Raw genomic sequence first — 19,497 nt, 5'->3', positions numbered from 1 at the left:
CCTGTTCACAGCTATCTATTCTCTTTCTATTTTTTCCCTTGGACCTCAGGCTCATTTTCTAGCACTTGAGCTCACTTCCCTGATGTGGTGCTTCTCTGGGACCATTGCCAGCTTCTGGTTGTCTTTTTGAGTCATTTTGGTCTGGGTAGGAGTTTACTCCTGTTTCTCTTTAGTTTTTATTATCATGTTGGATCCTTTTCAGAAATTTTCTGGAGATCCATGTGGCAGAGCTAATATATCTGGTACAGCTGTTATCTTAGTGTTATCTTCACCAGAAGTCTCTTCTCTTCTAAAAATTCAAAGCACAACTAGCTAGGCTTTCTTTCAGTGACTCATTAACTATGGCATTAGTGGAGGCCAGGAGCCACCTGTTTTGAGCATAGATTCTTACAGAAAAATGGGTGTCTATGATACGCTTTTGCTCTTCATTTTTGGTTAGTTGACACAAACTCTGCCATAGTTATGATCATTATGAAACCAACAGAAAACTCCAAATTGCATGTTATTTAAAAGATTGAGATACTTTTTGAAATGATATTCAATTGTGCACAATAATTTATGTAAGATCTTGTGAAGACAAGCATCTGTTGTTCTCTAATTCTGAAAGGAAAGAGTTCAAATGGTTTGCTAAGTGTTACACATTCAGGCAGAGAGCCAAGGAATGGATCTATGTGTAATAGAAAGAATGTTCTTCAGTGATATTTAAACCTGTTTATTTTGTTTTTTTAAAAAATACATTGTGGTATCTTCCAATCATCTTAAAGAATACCATGAAATTCCCTAAAGTACATACAATTCACATTAACTTAAAATATAAATTTTATATGAAATATAGTACCTTCTTTAGTGATCAAGGGTGCTGTTAAATCAAAGAACAACGGGAAAGTATAATTTTTTTCTTTAAAGTGGGAAGTGCTGTCCTAGGTCCAATCATGGCCTTACACAATATGTTTATCATAGTCAGATATTGAGAGCCGGAATGGACCTGTCTCTCCGAACACCATTATTTGAAAGTTGAATAAATTGATACATAGAGAGTAAATTTGCCTAACTCCTCAGAGACAATAAGGAACTACAAATCCAGCACTTTTTTTTTGTTACACCATGTTATCTGTTAAATTTCTGAATAGTTACCAAAGGCATCCATGAATGTCTTCAAGAAATGGATAGTGATCACTGTTGTTATTTTAATGATTCAATAGCATCAAAAGAATGTTCTCTAGTTACTGAGTATCTAGATTCTCTAACCAGATTATAAAAATCTTTGCTTTTGGAATCAGGTACATGCATTTCAGTTGCTATAAACCCTTAAATACCTTCATTCTCTTCAAGCTTCCTAATATGACGGAGAACTGGTTGCAAGTTCATGTAGAGACGATGACTATTGCTGAGTAACTCTAAGAGGTGTCTGGAACGCATGGGGCATCCAGTATAGTATATGAGCTTCCTGGCTGATGGCAATCCATCTGGCAAAATCTCAAATTTCTTACCCTATGTTAACCAAAAAAGAAAATCAGAAATTCAGCTTGTGAACTCTTTAATACTGACAACATTCAGTACTTTCACATAATATCTCTATCTATCTATCTATATATCCATACTGTTATATATCCTTATAATACATGTTACTACATATATACATAGTTCTTGGCTGTAAGCCTTTAATCTATTATTTCTAGAATGTTTTAAGATTTTCCTTTTTATAATAGTTGTAACATAATTCAGTGATCTGTCTATCTATATATCTATTTAGTGATCCTGACTATAATCTCTATTTTTATGTATACATATATGATATATATGTGTAACATAGCCCTATGATAGTGACATAGCACAAATAATATCTATCTGTCTGTAGTGATCCTGACTATGGTTCCTTACACTTTTAGTATCTCTTTTGCAGTATTTTTTTTTTTTAGTGAGGCAACTGGGGTTAAGTGACTTGCCCAGGGTCACACAGCTAGTAAGTGTTAAGTGTCTGAGGCCGGATTTGAACTCACGTACTCCTGAATCCAGGGCCGGTGCTCTATCCACTGTGCCACCTAGCTGCCCCTCTTTTGCAGTATTTTTGACTTGAGATCTCTGGATTTTGCTAATGATGTCCCTGAGTGTTTTCAATTTATGGTTTCTTTTAGGAAGTGATTAGTAGATTTCTTCTATTTTCACTTTCCTGGTATTTCTAAAATATGTATTTGTCTAATTTCTTTTCTTACACTAGTATCCTTCAGAAGTTAAGAACTATTATATTCATCTTTGTATCACCCATAAAACCTGTAAGCATAACAGGTATAGGAAAAATGTCTATCATTTCCTTCTTTTTCTCCTCCTTGGCTCTGTGTACTTCTGGAGGGAATGTCTGGGCTAGGCTTGGGTTCCTTTGTTGCTTTCTTTGGGGGGGGTGGGGGGGGTGTTATTGAGTACTGTGCTATTCCAGGATTTTAAGAACAGCTCAGGCTAGCCTGTACTTCAGTGTACTTCCTTTTGTGCCAGGTGGCCTGATCCAGTTCAAATTCTGATCGCTGCCCTCCTGGTCTTATTTCTGTAAGTTCTTGACCTGAGTTTGTGTTTAAGCACCATATTCATAAGCTTATCTGTTTGGAGTTCCAATATTGCTGGAATCAGTCACTATTAGTCACCTAGAAAGCTCTACTGGTTCTGTGATACAACTGTTAGATTCCTCTTTGCCCTGGGATTCCGGTCCTGCTTAGTCTGCTTTAGGCTTCTGATGGCTAAAGGCTGGATCTGAGAGCTTGCTCCACTTTTGGGATCAGAGTACAGCTACTGTTTGTAACTGAATTTGCTTCTTGCTCAGTATACAGCCCACTGCTGCTCTTCACCCTAGAACCAAACCCCTAAGTCTCACACTTTATATGTGACCTGGAACCAGGTAGCAACGGACCCCTATATGTGAGTCTAAAGTCTCTTCTCTTTATGCAGTCTTGGCTCTCCAGTGCAGTGCTGAGATGCTCCACATGACCATTCCTAACTAGACATGATTCCCAGTGTCTGTAGAACTCTTTCTCCATATGCCAATTTGGCCTGGAAAAATGACTCAGTTTTTCTTGTATTTCCCAGTTAGGACTCAATTTGGTGCATTTTCTAGATCTGGAGGAGCAGTGAATGAGAGCTCAGCTATACTTCTTTCTGCTACTCTATCATTTTCTTTCTTTCTTTTTTTTTTCTGCAACAAATATTTCTTTTATTGTTTTCCAGTTACATGTAAGGGTAGTTTTCAACATTCATTTTCATAAGATTTAGAGTTCCAAATTTTTCTCCCTCCCTTTCCTCCCCCCCGCCCCCACAAGATCGCAACCAGGTTATATATGTACAATCCACAAGTGTTCTTTTTATCAGTTCTTTCTATGGGGGTGCATAGTAAGCTTCCTCATTAGTTCCTTGGGATTGTCTTGGATCATTGCATTGCTGAGAGTAGTTAAGTCATTCACAATTGCTCATTGAACAATACTGCTGTCACTATGCACAATGTCCTCCCAGCTCTGCTCACTTCGCTATATATCAATGTTCATTAGTCTTTCCAGGTTTTTCTGGGATCATCCTGTTTGTCATTTCCTGTAGCACTACAATCATATAACACAGTTTTTTCTATCATTCCTCATTTGATGGACATTTCCTTTATTCTCAATTCTTAGCCTCCACCAAGAGTTGCTATAAATATTTTTTATACAATTTCCCCCCCTTTTCTCTTTTTCATGATTACTATTAACTGTTTCTGTTCCATCCTATTCCCTTCCCCATGATATTTATTCTATTATCCATCTTCTTTCATCCTATCCCTCTTCAAAAGGGATTTGCTTTTGTCTGTCCCCTCCCCCACTCTGCCCTTCCTTCTTTTGCCCCTCTCTCTTTATCCCCTTCCCCTCCTATTTTCCTGCAGGGTTAGAGAGATTACTCTACCCAATTGAGTGTGTACATTATTCCCTCCTTTGAGCCAATTCTGATGAGTGTTAGGCTCATTTACTGCCCAGATTAAATAGATTACTCCACCCAGTTGGGGGTGTGTGTTAGTCCCTCCTTGAGGCAACTCTGAAGAGCTTAAGGTCTTTGAGCCTTTTCTGATGAGTGTAAAATTCATTTACTGCCCTGCTCCTCTCCCATGTCTTCCCCCACTCCATAAGCCTTTTCCTGTAGGATTTCACCTCTGCCCTTCCCCCTCCCCCAGTGCATTCCCTTCACCCCTCAATTTAACCCTAAAGATGTCATCACCTAGCTAGGTGACACAGTGGACAAAACATCACCCCTGGCCCCAGGGGGATCCCAGCCAAAACCTGGCCTCAGACACAAGACAGTCGCCCACTGTACGACCCCAGGTATGTCCCCCAGCTCCAATTTTTTATGGGTCTTATATTTGGAAGTCAAATTTACCATTCAGTTCAGGTCTTTTCATCACAAACATTTGAAAGTCTTCTTTTTCATTAAAGTCCCATTTCTTCCGCTGAAAGATTATGCTAAGTTTTGCTGGGTAGGTTATTGTTGGTTGTAATCCCATTTCCTTTGCCCTCTGGAATACCATATTCCATGCCCTCCAGTCCTTTAATGTAGAAGCTGCTAGATCGTGCATTATCCTGACTGGGGCTCCACAGTACTTGAATTCTTTCTTTTTGGCAGCTTGCAATATTTTCTCCTTGACCTGAGAGCTCTGTAATTTGGCTATAATATTCCTAGGAGTTTTCCTTTTGGAATCTTCTTCTGGAGGTGATCAGTGGATTCTTTCAGTTTCTATTTTATCTTCTTCTAGAATTTCAGGGCAATTTTCCCTGAAAATATCTTGGAAGATGATGTCTAAGCTCTTTCCTTGATCATGGTTTTCAGTTAGACCAATGATTTTCAAATTCTCTCTCCTGGACCTATTTTCCAGGTCAGCAGTTTTTCCCAGAAGATATTTCACATTGCCCTCTATTTTTTTATTCATTTGGATTTGCTTTATTGTGTCTTGGTTTCTCATAAAGTCACTGGCTTCCATTTGTTCAATCCTCATTCTTAGGCAATTATTTTCATCAGAGAGCTTTTGTACCTCTTCCATTTGGCCAATTTGACTTTTCAAGCTGTTGACTTTTTTCTCATGTCTTTCCTGCATCCCCCTCATTTCTCTTTCCATTTTTTCCTCTACCTCTCTAACTTTATCTTCAAAGTCCTTTTTGAGCACCTCTATGGCCTGAGACCAATTCATATTTTTCTTGGAAGCTTTAGATATAGGGGCCCTGATGTTGACATCTTCCTCTGAGGGTGCACCTCAATTTTCCTTGTTACTGAAGAAACTTTCTATGGTCCTCACCTTTCTCTGTCTGCTCATCTTACCTTTCTTTTACTTGACTTTTAGCTCCTTAAAGTGGGGCACTGTTTCCAGGATGCAGTATCTCAAGCTTCAGAAGTCTCAGGTGGTATGATTTAAGGAGGATCAGGTTCTTCACTTGCCTGACCTGTTCCCTGGTCTGTAGATGACCCCAGACCAACTTCCTAATCAACCAGCTTTGTGTGTTGTGGTTGTTAGCTCTGATGAGCCTGTGCCCCTCCCCGACTTGGGCCACTGCTGCTCAAGGCTAACTCCTGGTTCTCAGCAGGGATGAAAAATCCAACTTCTGCCTCAGCACCAGCATAGATCCCTGTAGTCTCCCCTCTACGCAGGGCTCAGCCCTCTCACCAGACTGTGAGCTTAGTTCCAGATGACACTGGCGCTTCAGCTGATTCAGAGGCTCTGGGGGGTCTCCTTCTCTGGTGAGGCCTTCCTGGGACTGGATCTGTGTCAGCGTGACTGTGGGGTTGGGCTCGACTCCTGTCTCAGTGCAGCAGCTCCCTCTTTCTGACCTTCCAAGCCATTCTTGGTTAGAAGATGATTTCAGCACATTCTTCTGTGAGTTTTGCTGCTCCAGGAATTTTCCTATGGCGTTATTTGTATGTTTTTTGGAGCAATCGTCTCATGAGTTTGACAGCTCACTCTACTCTGTCATTTTCAAACTGGGATGTAAGCTTACACTAACTGTGCTTATTGAAATTATCTTGTGGATGATTCCAATAACAGAATTATGATTTCTTGATTTCTTCTACTAGGTCTCAATATTTTACATGTTTAAAGCTTCATTTCAGATGTGTGCTGATAGCTACTTTAATTAATCAATTTGTTGTACCAAAGAAAGGGAAAAACTTTTAACAAGCTCATCTACAAGGAGTTCAAAACATCTTGTATACATTTTCATGATTTAAAAATTATTCTAACATAATTGTGAAAAGGGGGATAGAGAACCTTGTGCCCATTTAAGAGATGAGGAATGGAGTTATATTAATATTATTTTATGTAATATAAATTAACATATTTATTGCATATAATATACTTATTAGATAATAAAATACATAATAATTTATATAAATGCCAGACTCAATTTGAAACAAAATTATGATAAAGGAAATCTGTGATCCTAGCCACAAATAGTACCTTCATCATTATTTTTAGAAAGGAGAGATTAATTACATTTTCTTTTCTTAAATACAAATTCCCAATTTTTTCTTTATTTCTCAGTCATAAACAACACCCTCTCCCCTGATCATATTAAGGAGATGGAGATATACACAGAGAGAAAAAGATATAGCATGGTCAAATATAGAAGTCAAATGTATTCCAGTCAGTCTTTATTTTTGCTTAATAAAAAATATCTTACAATTAATCAAATGAATCAACCAATACCCTCATATACTTACATTAATTTAATTTGTGATCAATGCTTTTGTTTCATACTTTATCTACACTTAATTTTGTTTATTTGCACAAATGAATTAGATATGCTCAGCCTGATTCATACTTCTGTCACTAAGGGCAGGATGATAAAGGCCGAAGACATTGATTTAATCAGTAGAAATGTAGTTCTACTATCCAAGAATGAACATATCTATGGTAGAGGAATACTTCAAATAATATTTAACATTAAACTGAAGTGCCTATAATGTACAGTGTTCTATTGACTTGACCTATAATGGTAATGCCTCATTATTATTACATGAAAACAAACCAACTTAGCCCTCTCTGCAAATGTTTTCTAATATGAATAAACATATAGTCTGAATGTCCACTACATCAAGAAAAATCCATTTTAATATCATGAAATATTTATTGTAAAAGTTACATTAGCAACTTTTGAAGCAAAATTAGATGGTAGTAACAACCTGAGCTATTAGAAAAATTAGCATCTAGAACATTATCATACTGCACACTCTATATACATGAGAATTGTTCCTTTGGAAGCAACAGCTTCTTGTAATGTTGTTTTACCTGATATGTTTTTGCAACACAAATTAAAGACATTAAGTAGGGTAAGAAAATGTAAGTATTGTGTTCTGGAATGGTATTAATGAAAACACAGACCTACAGACATAATGATTTTGTATAACTGTTTTTTTTTGGGGGGGGGGGGGTGAGGCAATTGGGATTGACTTGCCCAGGGTCACACAGCTAGTAAGTGTTAAGTGTCTGAGGCCAGATTTGAACTCATGTACTCCTGACTCCAGGGCCAGTGCTCTATCCACTGCGCCATCTAGCTGCCTCCAGACATAATGATTTTGAACTTACCACAAATACCAGTTTTCCAACATTTGTCCAAGGGAAGTCATAAAGTAACTGTTTTTCCTCACCGATATTCTGTGGAAAGAATTATGTAACAGAAGGTTCAGTAGGAAAAACTGAAAACAAGTATTCAAAAATAGCTTTAAAACCCTCAAAATAACATAGCAATTAAATTTTGAAAAAGAAAACTAAATTTTTTGGAGAAATTAAAAATCTTATTCAGATGATTACTGATATAATTTACTAGCTTCATGTTGGGAATGACTTTTAAAAATAGAAGCAGTACTTTAAAGAATCACCCTATCATGATACAAACTTGGAAAGGTTTAGAATACCAAAATCCTTACAACCCTGGTGTCAGAAAGAAGGGGGTACCCTGTTGCTAAGGCTCGTGATTCAGTCCTTGTTCTCTCAATTCCCTAAAACAAAAGTCTTGGAAGTCAAGTGGAGCTGCCAAATTGAGGAGAATTGGCTAGGACGAATAACACTCTTAGACTAACCCAAAACATACAGGAGAGAAGAGAAAGTGCAACAAGCAAACTTTACTAAGGAGAGATACTCATACTGTGATTAGGGAGGATGGAGATATGATATAATCATATGGATAGAGTTAAATGTCCAGTGTAGGGAAGACAGGATGGGTATTCTTTTTATGAAGCAGGACAAGGTGTTGGGGGTAGGTCAGGGCAGCTCAGAAGTGGGGTTCAGGACTGGTGCCAACATGCTGGGGGAAACTCAGTGGCTAGCTAATATTCAAAAAGGGGCCTTGAACTATTACTGCTGGTCTTATTCTGACAGAATTGACTCAAGTTGTTGTCATTGTTTTTATGCTTCTCTGGGGCTTCTTCTTTTAGAAAGTTGGGGAGGTTACTTTATTTCTTACACATACTTTCTTAATGTAAATTAATGATCCCTAAAATTCAAGGCTCCAGGGTACATCATATTCTACTATTTTGTACCCATTATACATATTCTTTGTTAAATAATTGATGCTTTCAAAATTTATGTATAATTTTCCTACCTTACATGTAAAAACAAATTGTAATATCAATTTCTAAAACTCTGTGTTCCGAATTCTCTTCCTTTCTCCCTACCCCCCTTAAGAACTCAAGCAATTCAATATAAATTATACATGTGCAGTCATGCAAAACATAGCAGACAAAAAATTTTAAAAAAAGGAACTTGTGCAACAAAATATACTTCCATCTATATTCAGATACCATTAGTTCTTTCTCTGTAGATGGTTTGTATTTTTCATAAGTCCTTCAGAGTTGTCTTGGATCACTGCACTGCTGAAAATAACTAAGTCATTTGCAGCAGATCATCTTACGATATTGCTATTATTTTGTATATAGTACATTTCACTTTGCATCAGCTCATGTAAGTCTTTCTGGGTTTTTCTGACAGCATCCTGCTCATTTTTTTAGATAGTAAACTACATTTACATAGTACTTTAAAGAGAGATTTCCTTGCAAAACACCCATGAGGTTGATTATTACAAAAACAATAATAGCTAACATTTATATAGTACCTTATACCTGACAAAGAATTTTCTTCACAATACCACAGCAAAGTACCATCATCATCATCATCATTTTACATTGCTCTTGTCTCTGCTTCAATTTTTTCCCCTAGTTACTATTGCTAACTGTGTTTCCCTCCATCCTATTCACTCCCCATGATATTTACTCTATTTTCTATCTTCTTGTACCCTTTCCCTTCTCAAAAGTGTTTTGCTTTTCACTGTCCCTCCCTCAATCTGCCCTTCCTTCCTTCACCCTGCTCCCCTTATCCCCTTCCTCTCCCACTTCCCTGCAGGGAATTATATATTACTATAACCATACATATTCTTACTGACACGGAAGGGAATTATGTTAAGCAGGACAGATTAGGAAGCATACTATTATCCACAAGGTAATGAGGGAAAGACTTTTACCCCAGTGACACCTTGGTTTTTTTTTTTTCATGTAATAATAAGTAAGGAATCATAATTATCACCTATTGTGAGGAGCAAGTTTCCTGGAACTAGTCCATCATGGCAATGAGTACATCTAGCCAAATAATCTTTATCAAATTAAAATTTTTTATTCTATTATTATGAAAACAAACCAGAAATTCTATAAATCACAACTCCCCTACAAGAGTGATGAAGTTTTAACTCAACTCTGTCCTATTAATCCTACTTTATAAAATCAATTTCAAGCAATCCAGAATATCAATCGCAGTTTCTCATAATTGAAAGCCTACTAGTGAAGATCTGCACCTGGAATTCAAAGTAAATTAGAGGTAACAATATTGCTAATTATTCTCTTCTACATTTGTTACATGGTATACCCCCCCCATTCTTACTTGTCAATGTTTTAAAGCTCTTTTTAATGTGTCAAAAGTTTTATCAAAAGATAATTAAGTATGCAATACTTAAAAAAGAGAAAATGAATTTTTTCCTTTTTTCTTTAATTCTGCAATATGGAGGAACATAAGATATATAGATATATAGATATACACACATATATATTTATATACATGTATGTATGCTCATCCTGTTTACTATAAAAGTTAACTTTAACACTTTGAAATAACACAGGAACCATTTAGCTTACTGTGAATTATACCTAATAATATTCTAAATGGACTCAGGCAGCCTTAGTTCTCTAACACAACTTACCTTCTTAGGAGAATTGAGGCTATATGAGGTTACACTTAAGAAACATGACATTGATATGAGGTAAAGTAAATAATGAGTTTTAAAAAAAGGTGTCTTATTTATAATTAAAAAATATTTCATAGGACCAGATAAGATGAAGTATCAAAAAATCAGAGGATAGGAGATTTAGAGCTGGGACCTCAGTGGTTCATCAGTTGGCTTATTAGATAAGAAAACTGACACTTAGACATTTGAATAGAACTTTAATATAGAATACTTTACTCACAACAATGCTATCTGCAGGAAATGAATTTTAATGATTTTACAAAGGAGAAAACTAAGGCTCAAAGAGTCTATGTCACAGAACAAATTAGTGGCAAGGCTAAACTAGTCTTCTGACCCCTACACAGTCCAAAGCTTTTTCGGCCCTACTTTAAAACATATTTTAATCATAAAGACCACCTGGGAAAGCTTGTTAAGCTTCCGTTCTCTCTGCATGTTTTTTTCTAGTGTTTTCACTAACAAATGCCTTTATTAGGCTAGTTAAATAAGTCCCGAAATCAATGTTTTGTAATATATTTGTGGGTGTTAACTGAAACATTTCTTATAGTTGAATATAGTTCTTTTGGGGAAAGGGGGAGGGAGAAGAATAATGATCATTGGCAAGAACTAGATTAAAGCCTACATCATCTAGAAAAAGAAATTCGATTTAAAATAACTGTAGACAATATAGAATATTTGGGAGTCTACCTGCCAAGACAAACCCAGGAACTATATGAATACAATTACAAAACACTTTCTACACAATCAGATCTAAATAATTGGAAAAATATCAATTGCTCATGGATAGGCATGACGATTCTACCTAAATTTACTTATTCAGTGCCATACCAATTAAACTACCTAAAATTATTTTATAGAGCTAGAAAAAAAAATTCATCTGCAAGAACAAAAGGTCAAGAATATCAAGGGAATTAATTAAAAAAATGCACAGGAAGGTGGACTAGCTATACCAAATCTAAGACTATACTATAAAGGGGCAGTCATCAAAACTATTTGGTACTGGCTAAGAAATAGAGTGGTAGATCAGTGGAATAGGTTAGGCATAGGAGAGACAGTAGTTAATGACCATAGTAATCTACTTGTAACCATTGGAATGACGCCACCTGCTGGTGGAGACTTACTGTAAAAAAGTTCCGCCATGAAAGGAAGGTCTTTGAGGGCAAAAACATGCATCTTTTCTTTGGTGTCAGGAAGTGACGTTTGCTAGTGGGAGGAAGAAGGAAGAGCCGGGCGCTCTGACTCGCTCTTTTTCCTTTGGACTCTGGTGGAGAGCGGAGCTAGAAATGTGCTCTCCCTTTAATAAATAGATGAATGTAGGCCTTTCTCTCTCTCTTTACCAAATTCTTATTCTCCTTAATAAATGCTTAAAAGTCTAACTCTTGCTAAAGCTTATAATTTATTGGCAACCACTCATTGGATATTTTAGACAGTTTAGCTAGAATTTTAGCCCTTAACATACTGTTTGATAAACCCAAAGACCCCAGCCTCTGAGAAAGGAACACACTATTTGACAAAAACTGCTGGGAAAACTGGAAGATAGAATGGCAGAAAACTAGGTATAGACCAACATCTTACACCATATACCAAAATAAGGTCAAAATGGGTACATGATTTAGATATAAAGGGTAATACCAAAGGCAAATTAGGAGAGGAAGAATAGTTTACCTCTCAGAGCTATGGAGAGAAGAATTCATGACCAGACATGAGATAGAGAATATTATGAAATGCAAAATGGATGATGCTAATTACATTAAATTAAAAAGGTTTTTGTACAAACAGAGGCAATGCAGCCAGGATTAGAAGGAAAGCAGAAAGCTGGGAAACAATTTTTACAGCCAATGTTTCTGATAAAGGCCTTATTTCTAAAATATATAGAGAACTGAATCAAATTTATAAGAATACAAGTCATCCCCCAATGGAGAAATGGTCAAAGGATATGAACAAGCAGTTTTCAGATGAAGAAATCAAAACTATCTATTGCCATATGAAAAAATATTCTAAATCACTATTGATTAGAGAAATGCAAATTAAAACAACTCTGAGGTACCACCTCATACCTATCAGATTGGCTAATATGACAAAAAAGGAAAATGATAAATGTTGGAAAAGATGTGGAAAAGCTGGAACACTAATGCATTGTTGGTGGAGCTGTGAATTGATACAACCATTCTGGAGAGCAATTTGGAACTATTCCCAAAGGGCGATGGAGCTGTGCATACCCTTTGGCCCAGTAATACCACTACTAGTCTGTATCCCAAAGAGATCATCAAAAAGGGAAAAGGACCCATATGTACAAAAATATTTATAGCAGCCCTCTTTGTGGTGGCAAAGAATTGGAAATTGAGGGAATGTCCATCAATTGGGGAATGGCTGAACAAGTTGTGGTATATGAATGTAATGGAATATTATTGTGCTATAAGAAATGATGAGCAGGCAAATTTCAGAAAAAACTTGAGACTTAAGTGAACTGATAATGAGTAAAGTGAGCAGAAATAGAACATTGTACATAGTAACAGCAACACTGTATGATGATTAGCTGTGACAGACTTTGCTTTTCTCAGCTATACAATGATCCGAGGACTCATGGGAAATGCTTTGCACATCCAGAAAAAGAAGTGTAGAATCTGAATGAACCATACTATTTTTACTTTTTCTTTTTTTCTTGAGGTTTTCCCTTTTTGTTCTGATTCTTCTTTCACAACATGACTAACGTGGAAATAAATTCTATGTGATTGTACATGTATGGCCTGTATTGGATTTGGCATTTTGGGGAAGGGGGAGGCAAGGGAGGGAGGGAGAAAAATTTGGAATTCAAAATCTTATGAAAACAAATGTTGAAAACTATCTTTACATATAACTGGAAAGAAAACACTATTTAAGGAAAAAACAAAACAAAAAAAGATGATGTACATCTTCTAACTTACATAAGTGGGTAAGACTACCTAGTCAAACCCAACAAAAGAGGTTTTGAATACCATGTGACAAATATAATGTAAATACACTGAAAAGTAACCCATTCCATAGAATGATGCCCTTCCATCTACTTACCTGAAATATCTGTATTCCTCGTGTGGTCAACCCAAGAATTAATGAAGCTTCAATTTCCCTTTTATCCTATAGGAACAAAGTATCTTTTGAAGAATACAAATTTTAATCCACAATGCACAGTATTAGAAGTTGAGAGCAATACCAGAAATTAATGGGATGAAACAGTCTCATTGTTTCTCTCTTTTTTTGTTATGACCTTAACAAATATCATGATTGAAGAAACAACATGATTGAATATGATCATTTCAATATATAAAGAATAAGAAGAATTGCATGTTAATCTTCTATTATAGGCAGTTTTAAAATTTAACATAATAGTAACAAAACTGACCTCCTTCTTCATGTGTCTGAAGTATTTACTAAAGGAGTAGAGTAAGAACAGTTGGTACAAAACATTCCCACCCACAAAGTCTACTCATCACAGTGGCTCCTTGAAACCATGCCACTTCTTCACAAACCTTCCAAGGCTTCTTTTCCTTTCATCCTCTTAGGTGAGAACATTACTTCAAAAATGAGGCCATTAAATGATAGTTCCCTCTTCTCAACTCCTTTTCTTCTTGCATCATCCAGAAATCTTCTGCCACTATTTCCTCCTTTACCCATGTCTTACATGAAGACCTTTTCCTAACCAAGGAAAACCCTTCTACATACACAAGCAACCTCAGTCTGTGTTTTCATCTTCAGATTTCCTTCTATTATCCATACTCTATATCTTCAATCTTTCCCAGTATACTGGCTGCTTGCCTAATAATGATAAACACCTCCATGCCATGTAACTCGTGTGACAAGTTAGGAGGAAAAAGTGACACAGCCAGGACTTGACTGGGGGTTGGAGAAGATAAGACAAGGGACAAGTTGTGCCTTCTTCGATAAAGCTTAATGGTGATCTCTGGCTATACTTACTTAGCTTCCTGGTCACCTAGGAGAATAAAAGGTCCTATGTGAGGGTCAAAGATGTTAAGTGCCAATATATTAATATTAAATATTTTTGCTTTATTAGGGCTAAGCTCCTTTTAACTGTCCAATAAACCATGAGTACCCTCAACAATGAACCTGAACTAACAGGGTGACCTGGCCCATCTCTGTCTGGCATAGTCAGTCACTAGGACAAGATTAGATGACCTTATGGTACTGCAATTGTGAAGTGAACAAAGGATGGCCAGATAAAGCATGGTGACACCAAAGGACAAGTGTCCTTATGGTTGTTAATGGGGAGTCCTATCAATAGAACAGGGAGCAAACTCCTGCTCACATGGGAGAATTAGCTTCCTGGTTCTAGATGTGGTTAAGAGAGGGTAAAGAAAGTGCCACATGCAGCATTTCCTGGTTGTTGTTGACCAGTCTACAGAAGTAGGACTGCCAGACTAAAGTGACCTGGCCTAGAACATTCAGCAAATAGTGACAGAGATCTCAGCTCTTAGGCACATGCAATGAAAGCTAAGGGGCTTTTCATTTTAGGCAATGGTATTTGTGGACCCACAAGTGCAGGAATCTTTCCTGATGGGAGGGGATCAACAGGCCATAGTCAGAAACCCACTATACAGATATCAACTTAGGGGTTACAGGAAAATGAGAATGGAAGTGAGGATAAGAGAGGAATAGATTTCTTACTGCTCCCTTGGAAGAGGGTGCATGAAAAGTTCAAAAAGAAACCTGATGACTCATTGGAGCAATGGCTCCTGAGAGTGGGGTCTAACGGACCTAAGGTCAAGACACTCTTCCCTCTTGAGCTCCATAACCTTATGTAGCTCCCTAGGGATTTGCTCTTATAAAGTCAGCTAAATCAGTCTCCATAGGGGACTATATTTTGTCCCTTTTAGATAACTTAAATAGGGTGTCAATTGTACTTGGCTCCATGAAGATGAATTCCTGTTGTAGCTGGCTCCCCAATGGGGATCTGCAAGAAAGGGGGTGAAGTTCCTAAAGGAAATGGGTTTGACTGATTGGATCTCTATAGCTCCTTTCCCCACCAAGGTTCACCACATCATATGCTCAATCTGCCTGAGGAAGCAATTGGATCCAGCTTTCTGGATGAAGCCCCACCAGAATGGCTTTAGACTCCAGCTATGGGTAACCCTTGCCATATAGATGTAGGCTGATTAACTGGTGAAATTTTTTTTTTTTTGGTGGGGCAATGAGAGTTAAGTGACTTGCTCAGTGTCACACAGCTACCAAGTGTCAAGTGCCTGAGGCCAGATTTGAACTCAGGTCCTCCTGAGTGCTTTATCCACTGCGCCACCTAGTTGCCCCTTAACTGGTGAAATTTAATCAAGAAATCAGGACAGTTCTGGCTTGGGCAAATACTACTTTTGGTATAAAGAAACAGTCTAGAAATAAGAGAAAGAGTAAAGTCTACCATACATCAATAGGTGAGCAGAAGGCAATGAAGTTTCCCTGAAGGGAACTGTAGACATGACTACTATTATAAGGGGGTGAATAAAAATGCATTTGAAGGCCAGCATGTCCCTACTAGTAAAACTGTATAAGGAAATTCAGCACCATAGCAAAAGTGACCTTCAGTTCCATCCTTAGACTTCTAAGGCTCCCTGTAAAGGCTTGCCCAATTTGGATAATTGAGGGGAGACTATAGAGGACAGACAATGGAGGAAAGTATCATGGACTTTCGGGATTTAGTATCTGCAGGCTTTTTCAGTAGCTTTTGAATGTTACTGTATGTAGGGGCAAAGGTAAGGAAACTCTTAGAGGTGGCCATACTATCCTATGTCTATAAAACCAAAGAAAATAGTGTTTTACTCCAAGGGGGTGAAAGATAAAAAAGATCAGTGATGGAGTGAAAGGAAACTGGAGTACTTTGTAATATCAGCTTCTTGCACAACAATTTTGTGTTGCTTGTGAGGAAGGTAGATGGCCCAGGCCCTTTGGTATAGAGTTACTGACCTAATCAATGCTTTTTCTCTCTATTCCTGTGACTGGGATTAGTCAAGATTAGTTGTTTTACCTGGCAAGGAGTCCAGTATTCTTTATGATCCTTCTCCAGGGCTACTTTCAGATGATAGTGGACAGAGACCTAAAAGAGGCCCCTTTCTGGGGGCACTAGAGTGTGCTACTACATTGATGACATTTTATTGACTGGCCAGACGAAGTTACAGTGGCAGAAGCCTTAGATCAGATGGCAACCCATGGAAGAGACAAAGAATGTGAAGTTAACCCAAAGAAAATGTAAAAACCAACCTGCTTAGGCAAGTTTTGGGGAATATAGTAGAAAAGGAAAACACAAAGGGTTCTAGGAATGATATAGCTACTGATTCTACTTCCCTATGATTTAAGAAGGGAGTTCAAAGACTTATGCTCTTTAGGTTTTAGAGAACCCATATTCCCCACTTGGGTATAAAAATGTATCTCTTTCAAGTGGTGCACAAAACAGGCATACATCACTGGAAAATCTGAAAAAAGCCATTCAGTAGTCTCTCCCCTTAAACCCTTATGACCTTGCAGGGCTCATGTTTCTGAAGATTTCTGTCCATAAAGACTAGGCTGAGTGAAGTCTTTTGGAAATCACTGAATAGCAGCCTGAATAAGCAACTGTCTGGATCTGTAAGTTCTTCAAATGGCCAATAATTTGCAACTGAATAGATGACACAGGGTCATTCAAAAAGTTGATCTCTTTGGGTTGGATGATCCAAGTTGTTCCTTCCAACAAGAGGAGCAGGGTACAGAAGACTCACTGCTAAATGAAAATGTTATGTTAAAAAATCACATTTGTATGGAGTGCTCAAGTTTGCAGGACACTATTTTAAAGAATATAAGTTTCCTGGTTTCAACTTTGAGCAATTTAAAAAAAATTGCCTAATAAAACATCAGAATAAAACATTCAAATAAATTTCTAATGAAACTCCTAGTGGAAGTAATTTAAGTTTTATTGGGGCCAGGTGAAACTATACTAGATTCATGGGACATCATAAATATTTCATCTGTTTAACTAGCCATTCAAGAACATTCATTATTATCTCTTTTCCATCTCTTTTCATTATTCTATAAAAATTATATTATACAAAACATATTTATCATATTATCTATAAAATAAAATTATGTTATATAAAAATATTACATCCTGCCCAAATTAAATGTATTATTGCCTCCAAGATTGACTTATAGTAACCAAATAAAAATTCAAACAGATGTTTAGAATGTGTTATAAACACAATGACATGTTTGTGGCATGTATATATGTTCTGTTTAGAAATGAATGCTCTTTTCAAAATCAAAAGTATTTATTGACTAAAGCTGCAAAACTGATTTGACTCCATTACCTTATACAATCTGTAGTAATGAACAGCAATGTCATCTAGGCGGATGGCTTCTTTAATATATTTAAGATGTGCCTCAGAGGCAGTCAGTGCAAACTGATCTTTGTGCATGTTTGGAATGTGTTTTAGGATGTAATCCTTCCCTCTCTTTGTAATAACCTGTTGGAATAAAACAGAGTTCAATATCTATTTGGAGAAATGGAAAAACATATGAACTATTTCTTTGTTCTTACCTATTTCCTCTTTTAAATTAAGATGTTTTACTTGTGTTTCCTCATTTGTTTTGTTTTGTTTTGTTTTTTGGTGAGGCAACTGGGGTTAAGTGACTTGCCCAGAGTCACACAGCTAGTAAGTGTCAAGTGTCTGAGGCCAGATTTGAACTCAGATCCTCCTGACTCCACTGCACCACCTAGCTGCCCCTTCCTCATTTGTTTTTGCCAGCAATGGTAAAATTAAGAATGATCTTACAAAAATTGAAACGTTCCAATAAGCAAACTAGAAAGTCAGAAAGTTCTAGTCAAGGAAATGTCTACAGAAAGCCCACCAATAATGTCAAAACTACCACTCTTAATTCTTTATTCTCAGCATATAATAATGCAAACTATGTCAATAAAGAGATTATACAGAACTACTACTACCTACTCCTATTCTCATGACCTCTAAAGTTCTTTTAAGTATCATATTTATATTATGGTATTTCAGGCAGCATTGTTCTATAAATCTGCATTTTTGCCCTCTTAAAGAAAAAGATAAGAAATAGCAGCAGCACTGTAAACTGGTAGAAAAAAATATTCTTTAAAGTTTGAAAAGAGAACCTACCCATGATGGGAAATAAGCCTCTGGCTCAAAATATTTCCCATAGTGTTTATTCCTTTTGAAGTTTCCAAGATCAGCCTGCAATGCAAAAGCAGCCAGCAAGAAGTAGGCCTCTTCTTGAAGCATACACTGGGAATGAAGAACTTGTTTTCTCAGGTGCCAGTAATAATAATATCTTGCTATTCTGTCACTTGGAGAAAAAAAGCAAAAACAGAATTTGCATCTTGATGATCTAGCATGTAAAAAGAACCCAAGAACTTTGTCCATTTACTAACAGGCTCTCTGTTAGTATGCTGCAACAAGAACTTGATTAATGAAATTCAATAGGAGCTTCAAGCAATAGCTTAAAACAAAATATTTTACGTCAAAAAAAGTCTACTTTTTAAAGAAACTTGTTTCATTTGAAGGAAACATAAAAGGGAAGTGAATAACCTAAATTTTCTCAGTAAAGTTGAATAGGGAAGGGGAGCAGTGAGAGGCTCAAAGAGAAAATAAAGGGTTTAGAGTAACTAGTGTCTTGATGAAAGTACAGAATCAGTTATAGAAGAGTTATAGGACTGTCCTGCTGCAGTAAAGGTTCAGTTTAGATAAGATACATAAAACTATAGTGGCCCCAGTCAGGTCAGCTACATGTCTTTCTTCAGCTCTGTATAACAGCATGTGAGTAGGAGTGGAAGAGGCAGTTTGTAAGAATAAAGCAGGATTAATAGGATCAATAGTAGGAAAAGGGAGCAAGTGGTTCAAAAGTAAAGGATAGTGTAGAGTTAAACTAGTTCAGTAGAGGATCAGGACTGGGAAGGGAGAATAGTGTAGACAAAGTAGGGCTGATATCTTGAAAAAAGTACTGAGATAGATGGATTAAAAGTATTAGTAAGGGGGCAGCTAGGTGGCGCAGTGGATAGAGCACCGGCCCTGGAGTCAGAGTACCTGAGTTCAAATCTGGCTTCAGACACTTAACACTTACTAGCTGTGTGACCCTAGGCAAGTCACTTAACCCCAACTGCCTCACCAAAAAAAAAAAATATTAGTAAGAATGAAGAACAGGTTTAAGAGGCATAAGGCATCATAGTAAAGCAGAAATGATATAA

The 19,497-nt window shown here is 37.0% G+C and overlaps 1 protein-coding gene across 1 annotated transcript in view; it reads right to left on the bottom strand.

Annotated features, from left to right (window-relative positions):
* FRMD6 (FERM domain containing 6) overlaps positions 1–19,497 on the bottom strand; it is a 119,141-nt gene that overhangs the window by 27,210 nt on the left and 72,434 nt on the right. The window contains exons 6-10 of the mRNA XM_043990296.1: positions 18,413–18,599; positions 17,597–17,752; positions 13,326–13,391; positions 7,577–7,645; positions 1,317–1,491 (exon numbers count right to left, since the gene is read on the bottom strand). Coding sequence (XP_043846231.1) covers positions 1,317–1,491; positions 7,577–7,645; positions 13,326–13,391; positions 17,597–17,752; positions 18,413–18,599 — 653 coding nt within the window. The remainder of the gene's footprint in view (positions 1–1,316; positions 1,492–7,576; positions 7,646–13,325; positions 13,392–17,596; positions 17,753–18,412; positions 18,600–19,497) is intronic.

Source organism: Dromiciops gliroides, chromosome 2 (genome assembly GCF_019393635.1).
Source record: "Dromiciops gliroides isolate mDroGli1 chromosome 2, mDroGli1.pri, whole genome shotgun sequence".
Lineage (NCBI taxonomy): Eukaryota > Metazoa > Chordata > Mammalia > Microbiotheria > Microbiotheriidae > Dromiciops > Dromiciops gliroides.
The sequence above is the reverse complement of the archived record's forward strand: the minus strand, read 5'-3'. Positions and strand labels throughout refer to the sequence as shown.